Source organism: Oppia nitens, unplaced genomic scaffold (genome assembly GCF_028296485.1).
Source record: "Oppia nitens isolate AA-2021 unplaced genomic scaffold, nextdenovo-longstitch-racon4-pilon3 scaffold20_pilon_pilon_pilon, whole genome shotgun sequence".
NCBI classification, from domain to species: domain Eukaryota; kingdom Metazoa; phylum Arthropoda; class Arachnida; order Sarcoptiformes; family Oppiidae; genus Oppia; species Oppia nitens.
Window position 1 is genome coordinate 52501 of NW_026533200.1, and position 21301 is coordinate 73801.

The 21301-nt window shown below is 22.5% G+C and overlaps 2 protein-coding genes across 2 annotated transcripts in view; one reads left to right on the top strand and one right to left on the bottom strand.

The window, feature by feature from the left end:
• Positions 1 to 14420, top strand: part of LOC128953094 (neurogenic protein mastermind-like) — a 43158-nt gene extending 28738 nt beyond the window's left edge. Inside the window, exons 3-5 of the mRNA XM_054298568.1 lie at positions 6664 to 7944; positions 12373 to 13492; positions 13827 to 14420. Coding sequence (XP_054154543.1) covers positions 6664 to 7944; positions 12373 to 13492; positions 13827 to 14416 — 2991 coding nt within the window. The 3' untranslated portion in view covers positions 14417 to 14420. The remainder of the gene's footprint in view (positions 1 to 6663; positions 7945 to 12372; positions 13493 to 13826) is intronic.
• Positions 14421 to 17965: 3545 nt separating this feature from the next.
• Positions 17966 to 19501, bottom strand: LOC128953095 (uncharacterized). Its single transcript, XM_054298569.1, has 3 exons — positions 19455 to 19501; positions 18753 to 19284; positions 17966 to 18126 (listed from the first exon to the last, which is right to left on the bottom strand). Exons 1-3 carry the CDS (start codon positions 19473 to 19475, stop codon positions 17966 to 17968), a joined length of 714 nt encoding a protein of 237 aa, XP_054154544.1. The 5' UTR covers positions 19476 to 19501.
• Between the last annotated feature and the right edge of the window lie 1800 nt (positions 19502 to 21301).

Here is a 21301-nt window from a genome sequence, read left to right on the forward strand (position 1 = left end):
TAATAATAATAAAGTTTAAATTTTAATTTTTTTTAACCATTCAATAATAATTATTTTTAAAAAAATATTAATAATCCTTTTTATTAATATATTATTATTATTATTAGTTATTAAATTATAAATAACAGTTAGTTATTTTGTTGTTGAATTATTTATTTATTTAATAATAGGATTATATAATAATAATAATAATAATACTAATAAATAAATAACTAAAAAATATCGATAATCTTGTTATGTATGATATATACAACAATATACTATATCCTTGTTTATAAATACTGTAAAAAACAGCTTATTATATATTATTTTTATTTATTTAGTTTATGTTTTTTTAAATAAATACAAAAAAATAAATAAATATTTATTGAACAAACACGCTATTGATAAATATAGTATTTATATATATATATATAATGAGGTTCTAAATGAGGCAAAACATATAACTAAACAATAATTTATTATATACAACATAAAAAAATATTAAGTATACAAAATTTTATACATAAAATAAAAACAATAAAATAGATTAAACACATTTAAAGTATTGTTTTTGTCAAAGATTTAAATACATATCATATAGTCATATGATATTTGCTTATTTTCCATAAGTTTTTTTTATTATTAATATATAAATGTGTATTAATGTATATGTATGCATATTTTTAAGCTAATCTGTTTTTGTTTATTTTAGCACTTATGTGTTATCTCCCCTCAAATAAAACCCTTTAATATATATATATATATATATATATATATATGATATGTGAAAAATATTTTAGTTTTTTAGTAAACTAAAAAACATTTAAACATTTTTCAAACAAACAAAAATTTAAGTAGTTTTAAGAAAATTTTTATATATAAGAAAAAAATTAAATCATAAATATATTTATAAATTTAACATACAGTATATGTTAGTTTATTTTATCAATAATAATAATTATATTGATAATTATATATATATATAACATGTATAGAAAAATATTTATTTATAAATAAATAAATAAAAAACAAGAAAATGCTTTTTAAGAAAAATTTTATGAAAAAAAATATATTTACTAAATATATACTATTTATTTAGTTTTAGTTTTTTTTATATATCTATATAAATATATATTTTTTATTTGTGTAAATTGAAATTATTTATCGCTAAAAATTTTTTAAAAAATATTTTTTGATGTGACATGTGTAATAATTTTTGTTATCAATCATATAAATATATAATTTATATATATTGGGATAACGTGTCATCACCCATGCCTACCCCACCCCAACCATACCCTACTATCTACTTAACTAACTGTCTATTATATATATATATATAGTTATCATAGATGGGTAGGCCATTGACCAATTGACCAATTATCTATACTAACTATACTAAATATTTATTGTACAGTATATATATACATATATAAAATATATATATATGTTTGGATAGTCCTAAACATATACATCCCTGAACCTAAAACAACAACAACAATAACAAAACAATTATCCAATAAATAATTGAAACACATTACTGTAAAAAATTTTATTATCAATATATTTATAAGTTATATATACTATACTATACTATACTAAACTATATATATATATATATAGCGATAATTGTTATTTTATTTGTGTTAAAGACCTAAATTTTTTTTATTTTGATCCCAACTTAAACAACACTGATATTTATTTATTTATTTATCCTATAATATTAAGTTTAGGTATTTTTTTTTGAAGAGAGAGAGAGAGAGAGAGAATACTGTAATAAAAAAAATGTGTTTTTTATTTTTAGCCCCAAAAAAATAGCGGTATTTTTTTAATAGGTTTTCCGCACATAAAATACAGTTTAATGGATGGTCTGAGATATATATATATATATATATATATATATATATATATATATATATATATATATATATATATAGAGAGAGAGAGAGAGAGAGAGAGAGAGAGAGAGAGACTACTTATAAATAATTGCTAAATATTTAAATCACGATTTAGTCGATGTGTTAGTCGATTCATACATAATAATAATAATAATAATACTATAATATTAATACTAATATATATAAGTTTTAAACAAATTATTTTAGTTTTCAAAAAAAAAATATATTATATTTTCTAAAATTAACATTTTTTTCAACAAAAAAAATTAAATATATTTATAAATAATTTATGCATTTTTTTCTATTGCTATTTAATACAAAAAAAATGTTTAAAAATTGTTTTTTTTGTTGCTTTAAATATATATCTAAATTGAATACAAAAAAAAACATTATTTTTTTTTAAATAATTATATTATATAGGCTTAAAAACATCTTTAATTTATTATGAAAAAAAATTATTATTATTTTTTGTTGTTAATATGTGTGTTAAATATTAATTATTTTTTTTTAAAAATATATTATTTATAATACAATACACTAGATATTTATATATATTAATATATTAAAAAAATATCGTTACTTATATATAAACTATTAATTATCAAATGTTAAGTATTTTATTTTAAGCTATTTTTTCCTAATAAAAAACTAAATTTTTTATAAAAAAAATCATTAAATATTTATATTCAAGTCCTATATATATATATATATAGTATATATTATTTTATCATATCATAAGTATAGTTATTTTTGTGGTATATCTATACTAACAATATATGTTAATAATTAAATGTTTTTTTTTAATTATTTAAGTTAATAATTGTTATTCAATAAGTGTTTCATAAATATCTAAATATATATATATAGATATATATAGATATCATTATAATTATTATTATTTATTTATTTTGATGATACAAATAAACATCTATATATAATATAACACATGCTTTTGCATTTTTAATATATTATTTAATTTATAACATAATTAAAAAAATATATATATTTATATTTAAAATTAAAGTTAGTTATTATTTACATTATAATTTATTTATTTTTAATATATATATATATATATATTAGCTATTTATTTACCAAATGTTTTTAATTATTATTATTATTATTAAATAATATATCATTACTACTAAACTAAATAAATATTTTTTTTTAAAAAATATTATATATATATATATATTTAAAGCAATTTATATAATTAGCATCATTTCAAATAATCCCCCCATAAAAAAACTAATTGAAATTTTCCATTAAAATAAATAAATAAATATTTAAAATAATTTAATTAATTACCTCAATATATATATATAGTACAGTATATACCATTTATATGAGGTATCAATATTTATGTTTATGTGTCTCTTATCTTAAATATATATATATAAAACACATAAACAACAAAAAATGCTATGAATTTTATTACACGGATCTATATATATATATATATATTTATTTTTAATTGAAACAAACAAACAAATTAAATAAATACTAAAAACTAATAAAACAAATATATTTGTTGTTGTTGTTGTAAAAAATATTTAGTAAAAAATACTACTAACTAACTAATAATTTTAAATCTACTAAATATAACATTGAAATATATTGTATATATATATATATTATGCTACCTATATATGGGTCAAAATAAGAGAGAGAGAGAGAGAGAGAGAGAGAGAGAGAGAGAGAGAGAGAGAGAGAGAGAGAGAGAGAGAGAGAGAGAGAGAGAGAGAGAGAGAGATAATTAATAGTAGTAATGAATTTATATGAAAAAATAATTTTGTATTAATATAATAATTATTTTTTTAGTATATTTAACACAAAAAATTATATAAACATTATGTGTATTATTGATATTAAACTTAAAATTAAAAATTATTACACTATTATTATTATTATTATTATTAATTATACTAAATTACTGATTGTATTTTATTAACTTTATAGTTATTATTATTAGTAGTATTAATAGTAATAATCTCATTATAATTATAAGTTGTTTTATTTCAAATAAACAATAATTAAATTAAAAATAACATACAGTAATGTTTTTACTTATTGTTTATTATATTATATATAAGTTTAAAAAAATAGTAGTCATCATAAAATACTAACTATTATTATTATTATATTATTTAAAATATTAATAGCATTGAAATATTTAAAACTAAAAAACAAATTTTGTTTTGTTTTCATGAATAACAACTAAAAAAAATAAAAAAAATAAAAAAATAACTACTACTGTATATATATAACAATACAAAAAAAAATATTTTGAAAAATAAATAAAAAAATATCTTTTAACAATAGCAAGTAATTATTATTATTTTTATTATTATTATTATTATTAGATTTATGTTTTAAGTTATGAATATATATATATGATATTGTATTATATATTCAGTATATAATATTTAATTATAGTTATATATAATACAATATATATATATATATATATACTTAACAATAAAATTACATTTATATTTATAGTTAAAATATAATATAACACTATATATATATATATATAAACCGGTAAAATAATTGCTGTTTATTTGTTATATACAGTATATTAAATAAAATATATATCATATATATATATATACAGTATATTAATATAAATATGATTATTGTAATCATATCATTAAGATCATCACATAATACTTTATTTATTATTGTTATTATTATTATTATTATTATTATTATTATTATTAGTATCATATTTTCATCAGTTAGATAATAATAATAATACTATCATTATTATTACTACTACTAATATTACATAATAATAATAATATTTTGTTGTTATTGTGTATTTAATTTAATTAAATTCATAATATTTTCATCATAAACCTTCAAAACAATTTATACCAAACAAAAAAAAAGATAATACATATAAATAATAATAATAATAATTTTTTTGATTATATCTTTAGGTAGTCTAACGTATAATTATTATAATATAATACAATACGTTTAAATTACAAATACATATATATATATATATGTATTTGTAATTTAAATGTGAAACAAATTTTTTTGTTAAAAAAATTATTATATATAATAAAAATAATACTGTATATAATGTATATAGAAATATATGTATATATATATATATAACAAAATTATAACTTTAACTTAACAATTGATATAATATTCAATTGTCTAAAACATTATTAAACTATAATATAAATTTTTAAAAAATATGTGTTTTTTATGGGTATAATTATTAATTAATATTTTTATAAATTAAAAACAACATTAATCTGAAAATAAAAATATTATTAAATTATTAACTAAAAACTATTTTTACTAAAAACTATTTAATTAATAAAAAAAATCAAAAATATATTTAATATAAACATTTAGTTTAATAACAAAAATAAATAAATATTATGTCTGTCTGTATCTAATGGACTAAATTTATATATTAATTTTATTTTTAATATAAAAATATTATTATTATTATTAATGATAATAAACCTAAATAATTTTTACTAATATTTATAAATATACACAAAAATTTATAAATTAAAATAAAGTTTAAATAACTTTATTTATTTTTTTTTTTTGGTTGATCTTTATTTTTTTACTTATATTAATATATTGTTGTTATTATTATTAGTAAATTCAACAAAAAAATAAAATAAAATTTTTATATTAAACAAAACAACATTTTTTAAGGTTAATCGACTTTATATTCAATATATATTTTTTTAAATGCATTTATTAAATAATATAATAAAAGATTTTGTTATTATTATTATTATTATTATTTTGTAATAATATTTTTTTTTGTTATCCCTTTTTTTAGTTAACAATATTAATAGCAATAGTTATACTTAATATATAAAATTATAAAACAAAAAATAAATTTTGTTTTGAGATATAGAAAAAAATACTAATAATAATAATAACAACAAAATCATAAAATATTTATATATATATAAATATAATAAACTTTTTTTTATTGTTTATTAAAAAAAAAATTTCAGACAAATTAATTATACGCTCATGTCTTCAATAAGTAAACAAAAATTATAATAAAAAATAATAAATAATTTTTTTCAACAATTAGTTATAAATTATAAAATGTTTTTTAATAAAACTAATAGTTTTATTATTATTATTGAATGTATTAAATATTTATTTTAGTGTTTGTTTTTTTTATTAATATACAAAAAAAAATAATAGTAAATTTGATTTTATAATCAGATTTTTTTTTCTTAATAATTTTTTTTGTTAATATTTGCTTACAAAATGTTGGACTAAAAAACTATTAAATATTATAATATATTAATATAAAATATTTAATAATAATTAAAAAAAAATAAAGTACTACTACCCTAATAATTAATAATTTTCAACAACAACAACAACAACAAAAATCAAAAAATCAAAAATAAAATAAAATAATAATTTATATTTTATTTATAATTATTATATAATATATTTTTATCCTAAAAAATTTGTTTCCAATGCTTTTTAAATGTATTTTAACTACTAATTAATAATACATTTTTAAATAATAAAAATAATAATATAATATAATACAGATTATTGTTTTTGAAAAACTCTATAAATATTAAATTAAATTAAATACTAATAATTAAAAATTAAATATTATTTATTAATAATAATTATAAGTTTAAAATTTAAATAATATTGAATAACAAACAAAAAATATTTAGTATAGATTACAAAAATAAATAATAATTATAATTATTTTTTTAATTTAAAATTATATTAATATTATTATTATTATTATTATCAGATATTACTCGTATGTCTACTATTATGGTCGTCGACGACAACAAACATCGGCGGCGTCTACGGCATCGACGATGACGAGCCAATTGTTGGCCAACTGTCAGCCGAAGCTGACATCAAAAAACTATCGGCCAGCGACTCGCCGGTAGCCGAAAGTAAAGTTGTCTCATCGGCAGCTACGGGATCAGTAGCCGCCTCACAGGTCAACGACAATAATAAGGCCTCCGCGGCGGTAGCCGTCGGTAATGATGGCGACACATTGGAGACCTTACAGTCCCAGAACAGTAACGACTATAACTATATGGTGTCTCAATCGGCGCCTAACAGTCCCATCAATATCGATATGGGTTCGTACGACTCATTAGCTACAGGCGCTCAGTTAGGACTGTCCGCAGCCGCCGGCGATCTAACGCAAAGTCAGACAACATATGGCCAACAACTACAACACGGCGGCAACGGCGATGACGGCGAGTCCCATAGAGGTGGTGGTGGCGGTCCATCGTCAGCACCGGTAGTCTATCGGTACAGTAGTTCAGAAGATGGCGGCCAACAATTGCAACAACAGCCACACCAGCAGCAGCTCAGTTACATCAGACAAGAGCCGCCGCCGCCGCCAGAGTATCAGCCGTACGAACCGCACAAACAAAACAATGGTTTCCCGCGTATGACGACATCCTTTGAGTCAGATCGTGGATCAATGGATACCAAAGTTATTACACCGAAAGCACCGAACTATAGGGTACCAGAGCTACCGCAAGCAAAACCCGGTATCAGTACTACCTATAGTTCACCGGATGTTAAGATTGTGTCGCATACCCGCAGTTTTTTGCCGGTACTCTACAAGAAACCCGTGGCGGAGGCCGGCGGTGATGATGGCGGTAACGGTGGTGACGGCGGCGGCGGCGGTGGACAACAGGCCATGAATAGTGCCGAACAGGAATACGAAAAGGCCGTACAGGACAGGCCAGGCGGTAGTTATGGCGGCAGCGGCGGCGGTGATGCCGATGGCGGCTACGGTAATGATGATAATGACGACCGACAACAACATCAACAGAGACCCGACGGACAGTCAATAGTCAATAGTATCGGTTATGACAACAACAACAGTCCCTTCAATATCGACAATATTAGGGAATCGGAAATCGTTAGCCGCGGACCCTATTATAACATACATAAGCCGTTTGCCGCCCATATACAGGTGGTCGAGGATAAGGATGATTACCGACACGACCACAAAGATCAGGGATACGGTGGACAGTCGTCATCCTATGGACTCAGAACACAAGTAAATAATTATTTTATTTTATTTTATTTAATTAAATAATAATTAATTATTAAATCAATTTATTGATTTATATGATATTTACTGATTGATATCAATATAAAGTATATACAAAAATATACAATAATTTAATATATATTTAATAATTGAATTCAATATATATAAAAAAAATTGAATTTAATTTATATATAAAAATTGAATTTAATATATGTATAATAATTATATTTAATATATTTAAAAATTGAATTTATTATATATATAAAAATTGAATTAATATATATATATATATAATAATTAAATTTAATATATTTAAAAATTGAATTTATTATATATATATATAAATTGAATTTATTATATATATTTAATAATTGAATTTAAAATATTTAAAAATTGAATTTAATATATTCATATAAATTGAATTTATAGTCAATTTTTTTGTGTGACTTATTTATAACATAATGAAAACAATTAAAATAATTGCAAAATATTTTTATTTAAATTTTATTTAAATTTTTTTAGTTTGTTTTTTTTGTAATTAACTAAAATTTTTTCATATATAAACTAAACTTTATATATATATATATATAGTAGTTAATTATGCTATACCCCCACCCCCACCCCCTCACTGATTAGTACAATAAATGTCACAATACATTGAATTATATACATTAACACTTAATTATTATGACAGTTGTTAGTAATTTTTTTTAGCAAAAATATATAAAAAAGTCAAAACACTATTAGTCTATTAGTAATAATAATAATAATAATAATAATAATATCAATAGTTTTATTTTTCAGTGCAAATAATTGCAATCATTATAGGACTCATTGAATTCATAGACTAAAAACACTTAACTACAAAAAATAAAAACTATTTACTAGTATTTGATTCAATTAACCTTTAAATTTGTTGACTTGTATAGTACAGTATAAACACACACACACACACATATATATATATATATATAGACACATACACACACACACACACACACACATACATACATATATACACAAATACTTATAGACACACACATGCATACATATATACACACATACTTATAGACACACACATACTTATAGACACACACACACACACACACACACACACACACACACACACACACACACACACACACACACACACACACACACACACAAACACTKAGCCTTAACATTGAACTTAATAAATATTAGATAAAACTAAAAACAACAAAAAATAAGTTCAAATATATATATATATACAATAATATCGGAAACTATTTGATATTTCCAATGAAATATACTGTATATATATATATAAATAAAATACGATTACTAAGTAAAAAAAATATAATCATTATCACTATTTAGTCAATTTGTTTAATTTATTTAGTTATAAATTTATTATTAGGTTTAATTTTTTATTCAATACATTAAGTTACATCTAATTTAGTTTATTTTATTTATATTTTACATTATATCATATGCTTAAAACCTACATACAGTACATATCACTCACATACAGATAAATATTTTAAGCAAATTTTGTTATTAACATTAAATTTTTATTTATTTAGTTTTTGTTAGTTTTATATTTCTAGCAATTAATTTAATATATATATATACAGTATATCGTGAGTGACCTATCGTTTACTAACCTTTAAATATCTGCATACAGTATATACAGTATATCTTAACATTTAAAAATAAAAACATTTCAAATAAAAAACTAAATAAATAAATTGCAATTATATATATGAAATTACTAGGAATTTCAGATAAGTTAGAGAGAGAGAGAGAGAGAGAGAGAGAGAGAGAGAGAGAGAGAGAGAGAGAGAGAGAGAGAGATCTAATTTACTATTAAGTTGCATATTATCGACAATTATTATTATTACTGTTTGTTATTTTCATCAATTTATTTCATAAGCCCACACAACTGAGCCCAAGAGTCTGTATGTATGTATGTATGTATGTATGTTTGTGTATGTGTGTGTGTGTATGTTTGTGTATGTTTGTGTATGTGTGTGTATGTGTGTGTATGTGTGTGTATGTGTGTRTGTGTGTGTGTGTGTATGTGTGTGTATGTGTGTGTATGTGTGTGTATGTGTGTGTGTGTGTATGTATGTGTTTGTGTATATATATATATATAAATGTGTGTGAGTGTGTTTATATGTATATATATATATGTGTGTGTATGTATGTATGTAAGTGTGTGTATGTGTATGTTTTTATGTGTATGTAATTGTGTGTCTATGTATGTATGTGTGTGTGTGTATGTATGTGTGTGTATGTATGTGTGTGTATGTATGTGTCTATGTTTGTATGTATGTATATGTGTGTCTATGTATGTATGTGTGTGTGTGTTTCGGTTTCAGCCGTGGGCGCACAACATAACGGTGCGCCTGACCGCTCAAACTACCAGTGCTTTTTAAAAAACAAACAAATATAAAAAAAATCTTTTTTTTGAAAATATAGATATTTTTCTATAAAAAACTAATACAACAACTAATATACTGTTTATATAATACTTGAATACATAAAACTGCATAAGTTTTTAAAAGTAAAATATATGATATAATATGTATATATCTATCAAAATATATAATAGATTATTATTATTATTATTATTGTTATTGTAGTGAATATATCAGCAGATAATCTATAATTTCAATTAAATTTTTTCTTATTTATTATATATATATATATATATATATATATATATATATTGATGTGATATTGATAACACTTTTACACATATTTCACAATATATTTATTATTAGTTATAATAAAATAATGAGAAAATAAAATAAGAAAATAAATTTTTATTTTATATTATATTATCAATCGACTGATTATTATTATTATTATTGTCGTCAAGTTTTTTGTGTTATTGTTAGTATTATTATTATTATTATCTGAAAAAATAACATACAATACAATATTACATTAAATAAAAAGTGTAAATAATAACACAATAATATTGATAATACCATACAAGCTATACATACATATATATACAGTATTTTTTTATTTTAAAAATATATATATATATCAATCAATTGAATGAAATATATATATATATATACAAAATATCGTATATACTGTATATGAAAACATATAAATAAATTGACAACAAAACTAAATTCAATCACAAAATTTTTATTTATTTTTTTATATTTTATTTTGTTATCACATTTGAATGTGACTTATATTATAATACATATATTATATAACATAATAAAAATTGACAAATTTTTTTGTATTAGGTTTGTTAGGTGTAAACATATAAAGAGACTAATGTATAAATCAATAATAATAATAATAATAATAATAATGAGACAAATATGCTAAAAAAAACAATATTATTTTTATATCATTAATATCATTATAATGAAAAATATTTAATATAATTTATTATTAATATAAATATTTTATTTAAATAAAATAGTTTTTTGAGTTTATTTTGTTTTTTAATTATAATTTATAATATTTTTCAAATATTAACGATAACAATATTCCCACTGATATTAATGTTAATATAAAATATATATAAATAATAATAATAATAATTATTATTATTATTATTAAATATAATAAGGCATTACATAAATAAATAACTATTATATATAATCAATAGATAGAAATGTTATGCACTATTAAACACACTGTTAAACCAAACAAATAGTATATTAATAATAATAATAAAAACTTTTCAAAAATTATTAAAATATAATTTTATAATTATGTTTTGCAACTTTTACTTATTTTATTTATTATTATTATTATTATTATTATTATTTTATTTTAAAACAATAATTTCAATTATTAGTAACATTACAATGACATAGATTTGAAACTAAACAGTGAACTATGGCTTTTAAATAGATAGTTATAAATATATATWTATAAAGTGTTTTAATTTTATTTCAAATATTATATTTATTTATTTAATTTATTAATAATATATTATTAATAAATTTTTTTTGTAAAATATATATTTAACACAAAATATATTTATWTATTTTAAATATAGTAATAATTATTATAATAAATAAAACATTTCGCAATATTATATTTATTTATAAAAATAGCAAATAAACTCAAAATAATAATTATTTTCTAAACTAATTATTAGTTGATTTTAAATCATATTTTAAAACAACATTTTTGTTTGATATTATATATATATATATATATATATAAATAATATTTAAACATTTAATTTAATGCCAATCATTTAAATATAGTAATCATAATAATAATTATTAGTATTATTTACTAACATAATTATAATTAATAAATGCATAAAAATCAGATCAACAAAAAAAACAATTAATTAAAATTAAATATTATTATAAAATTCAAAAAAATAATTTTAATTGCAATTAAAAATATATAATATGTATAATTAAATCTATATATATATTTTTTTTAATAAAAAAATAGCCCCGACCACTTATGAAAAACTACCAGCCCAGCGGCTACCAGCCGGGTATGATAAGCGCCTACGATCCGCCATCGCCGCCACTATCGGCACTGTTACCATCGGGACCGGGACAGCCATACAAATCGGGTGGTCCGTCCGATAATGATAATGATGACGATGACAATGACAATGACAACGATGATAATGGACAACATCAACAACAACAGGAACAACAGGATAACTATGGAGGACAGGGAGGTCAGGGAGGACTACTACGGCTACCCGAACCACAGCCACTACAACAACAACAATCGCAGATACCGTACGCCAAACAGCAGACACCGTTCGGCGTTGAGGTCGAGTTTGACCAGAATATGAAAAACGAACCGCAAATAATCAGAGGACCCGGTATTGGCGGCGGACACCAACAACAACCGCAAGGCTATCTGCAAGGCCTCGGCGGCGGCAACAGTGGCGGTGGTGGACAAGACTATGACGGAAACAACAATCATTTGGGACCCAAATATAATGTCGGCGGCGGCGTCGGTGGCGATGATGACGATGACGACTCACCAACTAATGGACAGTCGGGCGACTATAGCGATAGACCACCGCAACCACACCAACCGCACGGCGACTTAGTTAAGCCACAGGCCATTCAGTACGGGTTTGTCCCGCTATCCGATGCCAAAGATATCTACGGCGGCGGCGGCAATGGTGGCCAACAACAACAACCATCAATGAGAGGACCGCCATCAAGACCGGGTTTTTGGAGAGGACCGCCCAGAGGACGGCCATCGTTCGGACCAAATGGTGGTCACCGAAGACCTCAGATGAACGGCGATACTATCGGTGCTATGTATGGCGGACTTCCTCCACATCAGCAATCCGAAGGACACAGAGGCGGCGGCTATGATGGTCAAGATATCTATCGTGAACCGGTTGGTCACGGCCCGGGCGGTCCATTTCAACGTAAGCCAATGTTTGATGTGAGGCCGTCGGGAGGTCCGCAGCAACAGTTTGATAGCTACGCCAACAATAACGGTGCCAAAGATGTTAGCAGCGATGAAAGTATGGGCGGCGGCGGCCTCGGCCTCGGCGATGACATGTCCGGCGAAGACGGCGGTCAACCAGACTATGGTAAGTGGTTGTCGTCAATAATAGTCAGCAGCGATAAGCATCGGCTCCGGCATCGGCATCGGCAGCCTATCTATAGATTCAGGAGAGAGTAGTAGTAGTAGTAGTAGTAGTAGTCATATAAGTAATAATAATAATACTAACGATTATGACAGTGAATCGGCTGCAGTGGCCGCTGTTGCTACCGATGCCGATACCGATGGCGGGGGCGGCGGTAGCGGTGCTGATGATGATAATAAGCTGCCCTACGAGTGCTATCCGTGGAACTGTAATCCATGGTTTTCCATACATCCCGATTCACCCTATAATTCTCTACCCTCTCCTAACCAACATATAGGTTCACCACAACAATCGGGTCCTACAATTGGTGGTCATCACCATCACCAACACCAGCACCAGCAGCATCACAGAGGAATGCCTCATCTGGCATCCGGTGGTCTACCGCCTGGCGCTTCCTATAATCCGCGCGATGTTGGCCTCGACGAATCGGTAGTAGCCCAGCTAAATCTGGCCGCTTCGTCACCCGCGGGCAGTGGTATTGCACCGCTGCCATCATCGCCCAGTGGCTATACTGGTGCCGCCGCTGCCGGTGGTTTGCGACCATTTGCCGCCAGTGGTTTCGCTGGTGACGGACCAGTAGTATCGGCTGCCGCTCCTGCAGGTATGCCACGTCCTGTCGGCGTCGGCGTCGGTGTCGGTGGTGGCGGTCGACGACCCTATTCGTCAAGTGGCCAAGGATTCAGGTCTCAGTACGGCTATCGGGCAGCGGCTGCTGCGGCTGCGGCCAGTGAACTGTCACCGGTAAGCGCACCGTCGGGTAGTGTCGGTAGTCCCGAGTCTCCTATGTTGTCAAATATTTTGAATCTGAATCCCGTTAAGAGCTTCCGATCCCTAATGTCTTATCTGACGGGAGGTATCAATGGTTAGACAGAGGGCCGGGTATTATATAACTAACTGTTTTTCTTTATATAAAAAATGTTTAATAAGTGTCACATCAAAAACAAAAAAAATTAAATAATTAAATAATAATTTTTTTTGCACAAAAAAAATATATTTTTCATATTAACACATGTGTGTGTAATCTAGTTGTTTGTTTTGAATTATTAATTAATTTTCAATTAATTAATTTTTAATTATTATTATTATTATTCTCATAAAATTTTTGTTTAGTTTTTTTTGTGCTAATAATTAATATTTTTTTTTTGTTTGATTTTGTATCATAAATATATATACTGTATATGTATCAGTGTATTGTATGTACTGTACGTGTATTTTATTTTTTTGGGGGGGATATTTTTGTTACTTTATATTGTTTTAAAAAAAATTGATAAATGGATTTATTATTAGTATTTTTTTGATATTATTATTATTATTATTACAAATTAATAATAATAATTTGTTATTGTATTTATTAAACAACTTATAATTTTATAATGAAATCTTTTAAAAAAAAAATTTATATATAAATTAATTAAAATAATAATAATAATAATAAGAGTATCGTTAAGTATAACTATATTATACTGTATATAAATATATAGTTTATACTAATATATAGCCCACTCGACAGCACAGTTACATGTATTATATAATAATTAATTAATTAATTAATTATTTTATTTTATTATATATTTTTTTATATATCTATATCTATAGAGTTTCTATCTATACTTAAAAAATTGTTTTAATCGTTTAAATCGTTTTTGTTGTTAATTGATTCAAATGAATACATTTTTATTTTATTTTATTTTTTTTAAAAAAATGAAAATTCAACAATTAATATACACATTGAAAAAAAAAATTATATATATTAACAAAAATACAATTAAGACAACACACAAACACACATAACAAAAATGATTAATTAACTGTAAATAACTTTTTTATTTTTTAAAAAAAATAATTATTAAATAATTGCCAGAAAATAATATTAATCTCTTTTTTTTTGTTGTTGTTTTAATTACTTTAAAGAAAACATGTTTTACTCCCCAAAAAAAAAATGTTTTTTTTTCTCAAAATTAATCATATTTTTTGTATTATAGTCTACCTCTAGCTCTCTGTCTCTCTCTCTCTCTCTCTCTCTCTCTCTCTCTCTCTCTTTCTCTGATAATATTATATATAATTAATTAACTAATGAAACATACCTTTATATATATATATATATATTACTAAAACACTTTAGTCGCTATAATTTCATTTACAATTCATTAGTATTTTAAACAATTAATAGATAATAATAATAAACAATAGATTTAGTTATTACTATATACTAACAAACAAACAAACAAAAATATTTTTAGCTTAATTTGTCATAAAAAATATCTACTAAATAATATATTAATAGTTTATATTAAAAAAAATATTAATTTCATAATTAATTAATTAACTACTAATTAATCATAAATTTTAATTTTTAATAATATTATAATTTGTTTTCAAAACTTATTTCAATAAATGCTTATTTAGTCTATATTTATATATATATCTCTATAATATTGTTATATTAATATTTTTTTAGAGGATATATCTTATTATTATTATTATTACTATTTAATAATAATAATTATTATAAAACTAATTGTTTCATATGAAACAAACAAAACTTTTTTTTGCTCATAACTTTGATATTTTGCTTATAATTTTTAAAATAATATATTTTTTTAACTAATATTAATCTAATTTAATATCTATTTATTTTCAATGATTAAAACAATAATTTTGTTTTTTTTCAATCAGCTATTGTATATTAAATTGATTTTTTTTATTTGTGGATATCTACTTAATTTTACATAAATTTTAGTTTTTTAAAAATAAATAATATATTAAAATACAAATATATTTTTTATATTTTTTTCTAAGCAATAAATAAAACTCAATTATATACAATAAAAATTAATTAATTAATTTTTCTTCAATAAAACAACAATATATTATAAAACATAAATTAAATAAGACATTAAAAAACAATTTTGTTTTTAAATATTAAATATATTTAATATATATATATATATATATACTGTATATATATATATATTTATATATAATTTTTTTGGTGCACTTATATGTTACTATATATTTCTGGTCTTATGTTTCATTTTTATTTTATTATTATTATTATTATTATAATTTTCATCATTCAAAACATTATTTAATACATAATAAACTTTTTTTTTTATATATATATAAGTATTATTAATGTATGTTATTGTCAACGAATTTATTATTATTATTATTAATAGTATTATAATTATTATTATTGTTATCATCAAAATTAATATAAAAATTTAATATATTATTTTAATAATAATAATAATTTTAATTTGTCATTTTATATTATAGTCTACTTTGTTAAAATAATATTATTTAAAATTAATAATAATAATAATAATAATAGTTGTTTTGTAAGTTATTTGTCAAAATGTCTTATTAAATATATAAAACATATATATATAATAATTGTATAAATTATTTTTGTCATATTTTTTTTGTCATACATTTATATATATTTTATTTGTAATTTTTGTTATATGTTATTATTATTATTATATGTATTAAGTATTAAATGTTATTATCAATTATGTTTAAAATAAATGTTTTATTTGTTATTATTATTATTTGTACGTACATTGTATTAGCACTTTAACTAAATGTAATTATATATATATAATTATATATTTGTTATGTTCATGTTATTCAAAAATGTTTGCCATTAAATGTTTTTTTTTGAGAAAAAAAATTGAATAAAATTAAATTTAAAAAATAAATAAATTTGATATAAAAATTTTATTTGCAAAAATATTTATTTATAATATTTAATTATTTATAGTTCAACTTAATATACAGTATATATATATTGTAATTACAATGAGTATTAATCAAATGATAAATTATTATTATTAAAATTAAAAAATTTTTAAAATATAATGTTATAATTTTGAAAGTTTTTACAATAATAATCGTAATAATAATAACAACAGCAAAATATTATACAAAAATAAAATGTTATATAAATATATTTTTTCAACAAAATAAAAATAAAGCAAAAAATTTTGAGCATTAAATATGAATTTATATATTTTTTTACAAAAATAATATATAATTTTGACTAAAAAAGCAAATACATTATATATATAGTATACTTTAAATATATTAATTAAAAAAAAAATAAAATAAAATAAAATATTTACAAAATTAATAAATTTATCAATAATTTTTGAGCAAATTTGATTGAACAACAATAATAATAATTAAATTAAATTTAAAAAAAAACAAAATAATAATTTAGATTTATATATAATTTTTTATACAAAAAAAAATTTTGTTTTGTTGTGTCCACAAAAAAATAGTAATAATAAAATCAAAAAATATAATTATGAGCTTATGTTTCATCTTTTAAAAAAATATTTATATATATATATTATATAATAATAATAATTTTAGTCTAATTTTTATAGGTTTTTAGTTTTGTTTTGTGTTTTAACCAATAAGTCCTTTACCGCCTGCGGCCGCCTTTCCGCCCTTGAAGGCGGCACCGGCGGCGCCTCCCTTTTTGAAACCGGCAGCTGCGCCGGCCTTACCTGCGGCTCCGGCCTTAGCACCGCCGGCTGCTGCGAAACCAGCCTTAGCTGCCTTTCCTCCTATAAAATAATAATAATAATAATATATTATAGATATATATATATATAATTTATATATAGACAGTAAATGCTAGTTATATTATAATTAGATTTTTGTATATAATATTCAAATATAAGATATATATATACTGTATATATATATAATAGGTTTAATTTTACAGTAATTAATACTCACTATTAATATTAAAAAATCTGATTTATATATATAGAGACAGTAAATACTAGTTATATTATAATTAGATTTTTGTATATAATATTCAAATATAAAAGATATATATATATATACTGTATGTATATAATAGGTTCAAATTTACAGTAATTAATACTCGCTATTAATAATAAAAAATCTGATTTATATATATATATAAATATAAATATAAAAGTTATGAAAATCATAGTAATAATAATAATAATAATAATAATTGTTAAATACTATACTGTTTTTATATATATATTAAAAAAAATTGTTTTTTTGTTAAGTAGTATTTAATTTATATTTAGTTTAATACTAAAAACTTATAGCATTTGTTATAGTGTTAGTTATAGTATAGCTAATTACAGTTAAAGTATAGTTAAAGTATAGCTATGTATAGGTAGGTATAGTTAAGTATAGCTAAAATACATACCCTTTTTAAAACCGGCTGCACCGGCGGCACCAAATTTACCGCCCTTTTTGGCTGCAGCACCGGCAGCACCGCCAGCAGCGAAAGCACCGCCAGCTTTGCCAAACTTGAATCCCTGGCTCATACCGAATGTTTTGACGGCACCAAACTTTTTGTTATAACCGGCACCACCAACCTTACCGAACGCCCCTTTTTTGAACCCTTTTTTGAATGCAGCCCCGGCAGCACCGGCAGCACCGGCTTTACCGCCTTTTTTGAAACCTGCAGCACCGGCTGCACCTCCAGCAGCGAACCCACCCTTTTTGCCACCTTTAGCACCGAAAGCAGCCGCTGCTTTGGCACCGGCCTTAGCACCGGCAGCACCGCCTTTGGCAAACTTGGCACCGGCAGCTGCAGCACCTGCCGCACCCTTGCCTGCACCGGCCGTTTCGGCTACGGCCAGGTCCTGGTCGGATGCTTCCGATTCGAGATCATCGTCCGAGTCCACTAACTGGTCGGCACGGGTGGCACTTACTAGCAATAGTCCAAAAACAGCCTGTCCTCAACCCAACCATACAATAGTATACATATATATATATATGTGATTCATAAATATGACAATAAAAATAAAACAAATTAATATAATAATAATCATTTAATACACTAATAATAATAATAATAATAATAATAATAACAATAATAATGTATTGTTTATATATCCCATACCAATAGCACAATGTTTTTCATATTTAATAATAATATTAGTTGTTTTAAGTTTTAAAAACACAAAATATTTTTAAGTTAATTCAAAAAATATGATATTTTTTTGTTGAACTGATAATGTTTTTTAAAATAGTCAATACACTTGCTTTTTATAGTCCCCTAAAAAAATTACTAAAACCAATATATTGTATATATATATATATATATATATATATACAGTATATTAAATGTTATCTTAAATTTTAATTGTGACAAATATTAGTATTATAAAAAAAGGTGCATTTATTTTTGTTGTTGTTGCAAAAAAATATTATTATTAGTTTCGGCTAATTAACCAAAAAATTTTATAATTTATTTATTTAATTTGGACTAACATTGAAACGGTATTTCTCTCTCTCTCTCTCTCTCTCTCTCTCTCTCTCTCTCTCTCTACATATACACACACATACATACACACACACATACATACACACACATACATACACATACACACACATACACACACATACATACACATACACACACATACATACACATACACACACACACACATACACACACATACACACACATACACACATACACACACATACACTGTATAAAACATAAATTGATATCTAATTTTACGGCTATTTATTTTTCAATGTATTTTAATTAATAAATTTTAATTTTTTTTATATATATCAGTGAACTTGAATTCTTAGTGTTCAACAAACCTGATATCCTATAGTTGTCCTCTAATTATGTTTTTTTTCAACTAATAATATATATATATTCATAACAATAATAACGATTATTATTAGTGATAAACCATTTAAAAGAGAGAGAGACAAATATTATTGTGATAAATAATATTTATTATAATTGATACCAAAATAATAATATTAATAATAATAAAATACTTGTATGTCTTTGTCTGGAAATTGTAGACAAAAAACAACAACAAAATTATTATTAGTAAAAAAATTGTTGTCTTTTTTTTGTGGGTAATATTCATATAAAACGGATGATAGATATATATACACTGTATTTACTGTACTGTAAATTAATATAATAATAATAATTACTTATTTAAGTGTTTTTTTTTGGATAAATAAATTAATTTATTTCCTAAATATTTTTATCGCATTTTTTATTATTATTATTATTATTATTATTGTTATCTATTAATAATATATTAAAATATACTGTAAATAGTTTAAAATATTTCTATTTTTTTTTTGATAACAATTTGTTATTTATTTTGTATATTGTTATGAATGGATGACTACTACTACTACTACTACTACTACTACTACTACTACTACTACAATAAGATTTATTTTTAGTGTAAAAAATGTGTAAAATTTTAATATATATCCTGTCATTAGTTAGTAAACTATAACTCATAAAAAATTACAAAAATTTTTTTTATGAATGAAATCTAATAATAATAATACCTAACAATAATTCATTAATAAAAAATTTTTATCTCAAAATAAACAAATATTAAATACATATTAATATTAATTGAATAAAATCAAAAAATAAAATAAAATAAAATAAAAACATTTAATATAAACTGTAATAATTTACATGTATTTACATAATAAATATAATATCTTTAATTATATATAAAAAAAATTAATTATGATTTTTTGGTTTAATTTTTTTTATTATAACCAATAATAGTGTAATTATTATTAAATTATAATTTTTTTTTATATATACATATGTTTTTAACTTTAAATACAAGGTTATACTATTTATATATATATATATATATATAAGTTATATATTTTTACAATTTAAAGTTCAATTACATTTAGAAATTTTCCAATCAATTTAAACCAACAAAAAAACTAAATAAA

Coding starts and splice junctions, on each gene's coding strand:
- LOC128953095 (XM_054298569.1), bottom strand. CDS start 19,475: ATGAAAAACATTGTGCTATTG. Junction 19,285..19,454: donor TGAAAAACATTGTGCTATTG/GTATGGGATATA, acceptor GGTTGAGGACAG/GCTGTTTTTGGACTATTGCT. Junction 18,127..18,752: donor TGCAGCCGGTTTTAAAAAGG/GTATGTATTTTA, acceptor ATTATTTTATAG/GAGGAAAGGCAGCTAAGGCT.